The following is a 4,979-nucleotide window of genomic DNA, read 5'->3' on the forward strand; positions in this document are numbered from 1 at the left end:
TACAACGACATTTAACAGACTTCCGAATCCCAACTCATAACGCAAGGTCAATGGTCTGGATGCCAGTCGAATTTGTGTTGATCTACCTGATAAGACCATACGATATTGTCCATACTGAAGGAGGGAAGAAGGAAAACATATGCACTTCTCACCGAATGCACACGATCCCAGCCGTACATCAAATTCTGTGTGTGCATGTATTGTGCACCGTCGGCTCGCATCATTTGCATCGCACGAGAGGACTTTAAGCTTATCACTCTCGTAAGCACATGGATGATTTTTTTTATCTTCTCAAGCGAAGATTTTTGATGTTTGATAAGCAGTGGGTGGTAGTCCGGCTTCCAGATTATTTAAATGATTCACTATTCGTCAGATATATCGTGTCTTGGAAGGCGTTTAGATCGGATTTTGATTAGGACCATCTATAATTGCTTGATGTTGAAATTTAAATCTGCTTCTAGTGAAATTCGGAAATATGGTATCAAATAAAGTACCACCTGATGGTGGCTATGGGTGGGTGATTGTAATCGGTTGTGCTATAATAAATGTATGTCAGCAATTGGTGTAGCTTTTTGATAGTTCACTGTGAATGATATATTGTATTTTAAAAGGTTTTCAACCAATCTCTTATATCAGTGTTTGGTTTGATGTTTGGCGATTATTTAACGGATATGGGTGAGAATGCGTTCGGAGCAGCACTTGTCATGAACGTGTGCAATATTTCCCTCAACTTTTCAGGTATGACTTGTATAAATACATACAATACTGTTATCTATTCTTCAATATTTGTAGGTCTTATAACGGGACCAATAATTAAAAAAATGAAAACTAGGAAGGCTTCCATTCTGGGTAGTTTGTTGACAGGAGCAGCTCTAACGACATGCGCATACGCAACGCAAATGTGGCAAATCCTACTTTCATACAGCGTAGCTTTTGGATTTGGCTTGGGTTTGATACAATCATCCACTTTTGTGGCACTCAACTCTTATTTTCGTAACAATAAAGGAAAAGCGGTTGGACTTGCTCTTGCTGGAACCGGGATAGGCCAAATTTTAATGCCACTTATAGTACAGTATTTGCTTGATATTTTCAGTTTTAGAGGAACAACCCTGATCATCGGTGGATTAGCTTTCAATGGGGTAGGATGTATTTTGTATACTAATGTAGATTGTCTTAAACAATCTTACTTCTTTCTCAGGTGGTTGGTGCGGCTCTCTTACAACCTGTTGAGTGGCACATGAGAGTTCAGCTTGTTGAAGAATCCGCAGATGAACGAATACCGCTTTTAGACCATGATAAAACTTCTTCAACTACGTCGAAAAAATCAGATAGTGGATGGTCAAAGCTTGCTGCATTGATGGACATCGCGATATTAAAACGAGTATCGTTTCTAAATTTGATAATAGGGTTAGGCTTGGCATATACTGCGTCAACAAGTTTTTCGCTGTTCTTTCCATATTTTCTACAGGTGGAGGCTATTAGAATTCGTATGTTCAGTATGGTAATTTTGTTTTGTTACTTTCAGAAAACAGCCAATCTGGATATGTTTCAAGCTGCGAACTGCATGTCTATTTTATCAACAACAGATCTGCTCACTAGAATCACAGTGCCTGCTTTTGTCGACAAGATGAAATTCTCCCATCGAAATACTTTCCTCATGGCTGGTTTGTGTCTAGTCATTGCCCGATCCGTCATGGCAGAGATGAGAAATATCGTGGCGCTGATGGTAACGTCTGCTTTCTACGGGATTTTCCGCTCAATAACAATTGTGAATCAAAATCTTACCATCGCTGAATATTGCAGCGAAAAAGGTCTTGAATCGATGCTGCCAAATGCCTTGGGATTCAATATGATTGCGAAAGGTATATTAGTGTTAAGTTTGGGACAACTACTTGGATGGTTTGTGGACTATACTGGTAGCTATTCTTTAAATCTGCATGCTCAGAATTTATTACTTGTTTCGACGTGTGTTTTATGGTTGTGTGAGTTATATTTTAAGTACAAAGATTAATATACATTTTAAAAAAAAGTTCAAAATAAAAAATACAAGTAATTTATATCCGAAATATTTTTTTCCTTATAAAAATGCAATTCAAATGAATATTATACGAAAAAATAAACTTTGAACTTTATTTTGATGTGACAACATCATATTTATTTGTTTAACTTTCCTCAACCAAATAAGGGGTTGATTAACAATCAAATATTTGGAAGTTTTGAAATGTTCTTAATTTAGGCCCTTCCTTACTCGAGCGGATAGAGTCCACGGCTACAATTCCCGGTCGGTCCAGGATTCTTTCGTAACGAAAATTTCCTTGACTTCCCTGGGCATTAGACTGATGCAAATTATTAAGTTTTTGCTCCCCTATGCTTTAACGATGTCAATTATGATGAAAATGATCCTCCCGAAATTTGAAGTGATTCGGAAGAAATTTGGTTGTGCACACGCTGTTTGAAAATTATATGGAAATTATTATGGAAAACGCAAAACTTTTGCGTTCGGTCCTCTAACTGCTCGTCATAATAATCTACGGAAAAGTAAGCACACTCATCTCATGACAAAACTTCCCAGCAACAACTTTGCCGAAGACCACATTTCAATGGGATGTAAGGATAATTTGTTATTTTTGATAACAAAGTCTGAATCATGCTGAGCTGATCATTCAATTACTTTCAGAGCAACACTGCTTTTTTGCTGTAGAACATAGTAGCCTGGATTACTTTGATCTATTCTTCCCGCCAGAAGCACCACTGTTGCCTGCCGAACAGTTGGTGAAGCATACTACATGCAAACCAACTTTATGATGATGAATAACAATTTATCCTGAGGTCCAATCAAAAAGTGGTCTTCGGCAAAGTTGTAGCTGGCAAGATTTCACATTAGAAGAATTTGTTCACTTTTCCATTGAATATTATGTCGAAGAGATATGGGGCGGAACACAAAAGATTGGCGTTTTCCATAGTAATCTCCATATAAACTTCAAATGGCGTGTGCACAGTCAAATTTCTTCCGAATCACTTCAAACTTTGGGAGGGTAATATTTACCATAATTAAAATCGTTTAAGCATAGGGGAGCTAAAATTTCAAAATTTGCATCACTCTACTGGGCATAGAATATCATCGTTCCTGCCACACGATATACGAATGCGAAAATAGCAACATTGGCAAAGAAAGCTCTTAGTTAATAACTGTGAAAATGCTCATTGAACACTAAGCTGAGAAGCAGGCTTTATCCCAGGGGACGTAATGCCAAGAAGAGGAAGAAATGTTCATGACATGGCATGCAAATAAAAATCTGAAATTTATTTTTGCATATACATATTTAAACGTAACGGTTTAAAAGAGGAGAGAGTACACGCAAACAAATTTTGTTGTATAATCTACCGATTCCATGGTAGAATTATCAACTGTACCAACGATTTTCAGCCGACTACTATAATCTAGTAAAAATAACTGAGTAGTGCAGTAAACGTGACCAAGCCTCGAATACGTAGCATTATATTGCTGTTTGCGTTTGACGTGCAAATCTTGTTCAAATGCGTTCCAAATGCGGTAACACAAACTAATCAAAGGACACCTAGCAAAAGTGATCCATATCACCGCCAGCCTAGCAAAAAAAGCTATCTTTGACTTCGCCTTCCATGTGAAAAATCTTTCCGCATTTGGTGTTCCCGCATTTGATATTTGCATTTCAAACGCACACAGCAATATTTCAATCCGTTACGCATGACATACAACACAGTATGGTCAAAAATACAATGACCAATTTGACAAACAAAACTTGATATTGACAACGCTCTGGAAACTTTAACTAATTCCATTGTTGAAGCAAGAGGCATTGCAATACCAAAATGTGAAGTAATATTTGAATCCATGATTAAAGACTTTGACCTTAAACTCTTGATCCATCTAAAAAAAGTGAGGAGAAGGCAATTTCAACGCACTCCTGATCCTGCTATGAAAATTATATGGCAGGATCTACAGAAACAAATTAAAAAACGTTTTCCGCAATTAAGAAACTAAAATTTTGAAAATAAAATTTCTCAATTGGACCCTGGCTTTAAGCCCTTTTGGAAATTATCTAAAATGCCAAAGTTATACCAATTTCAAAACCAGACAAAAGTCCAGCGCAAGCTTCCAGGTATCGTCCAATCAGTTTACTTTCCTCCAGCAGTAAAATTTTTGAAAAAGTTATTTTGAATTTTCATGTGGACCATATCGATGAAAATTCAAATTTGCCAATGAATAGTTCGGATTCCGACATGGACATTCGACCACCCACCAACTTTTACGTATAACAAATTTTATACGTACCAACAAATCTGAAGGCTATTCTACTAGTCTTGCTCTTCTAGACATAGTAAAATCATTTGACAGTGTTTGGCATGAAATTTTCCAACATACTTTACAGCATTTCGAGACCAATATTATACAATGTGTAAATAGTTACCTCAGGGATGTCAAAAATGTTTGTTTGCGGATAACACAGGCCTTTCCGCCAAAGGACGAAGCCTGCGTGCCATCTGTAGTAGATTGCAAAATATTCGGATATTTTTTCTTCATACTTGCAAAAATGGAAGGTTCATCCTAGTGCTTCCAAAACTCAAATTATAATATTCCGACATAAACCAAAAGCACTTGCTTTGTACTGCCTTGCGAACTATTTCTACTGACTTTCGTCTTGCCACGAATACACTAGAATCAGGCATAGTTCAGAACACCACATAACATTGGCATATCCCGACCAACCAGTCTTCATAATTCTTTATAGATCTTTGACCAACGATGGCGATCGCTAACGGTTCAAAACGAATCTATATCGATCGCTATCGAAAATCACTGACTGGTTGACCGGGATGGCATCGATTGTATTGTCGTTTAGGTTTAGAAAATTCAACCGATACAACATTTTCTCTATTTCCTTTTAATATCTAAAACATATGTTTTTGGAGATGCTCGATGGACTGTTGAAGTTTCC

The 4,979-nt window shown here is 37.2% G+C and overlaps 1 protein-coding gene across 1 annotated transcript; it reads left to right on the plus strand.

The window, feature by feature from the left end:
* Positions 1-357: 357 nt before the first annotated feature.
* Positions 358-2,038, plus strand: LOC5571283 (monocarboxylate transporter 12). The gene is made up of 5 exons (XM_001653534.2): positions 358-547; positions 612-738; positions 793-1,139; positions 1,199-1,468; positions 1,526-2,038. Exons 1-5 carry the CDS (start codon positions 476-478, stop codon positions 2,009-2,011), a joined length of 1,302 nt encoding a protein of 433 aa, XP_001653584.2. The 5' UTR covers positions 358-475; the 3' UTR covers positions 2,012-2,038.
* The last annotated feature ends 2,941 nt before the right edge of the window (positions 2,039-4,979 follow it).

The sequence above is a fragment of the Aedes aegypti genome, chromosome 2, assembly GCF_002204515.2.
Source record: "Aedes aegypti strain LVP_AGWG chromosome 2, AaegL5.0 Primary Assembly, whole genome shotgun sequence".
NCBI lineage: Eukaryota > Metazoa > Arthropoda > Insecta > Diptera > Culicidae > Aedes > Aedes aegypti.

Bases quoted from the DNA above. Each gene is read 5' to 3' on its own strand.
- LOC5571283 (XM_001653534.2), top strand. From the start codon at position 476: ATGGTATCAAATAAAGTACCACCTGATGGTGGCTATGGGTGGGTGATT. The intron at 1,140-1,198 runs GTAGGATGTATT...CTTCTTTCTCAG, and splicing joins GTGGATTAGCTTTCAATGGG to GTGGTTGGTGCGGCTCTCTT. The intron at 1,469-1,525 runs GTGGAGGCTATT...TGTTACTTTCAG, and splicing joins TCTTTCCATATTTTCTACAG to AAAACAGCCAATCTGGATAT.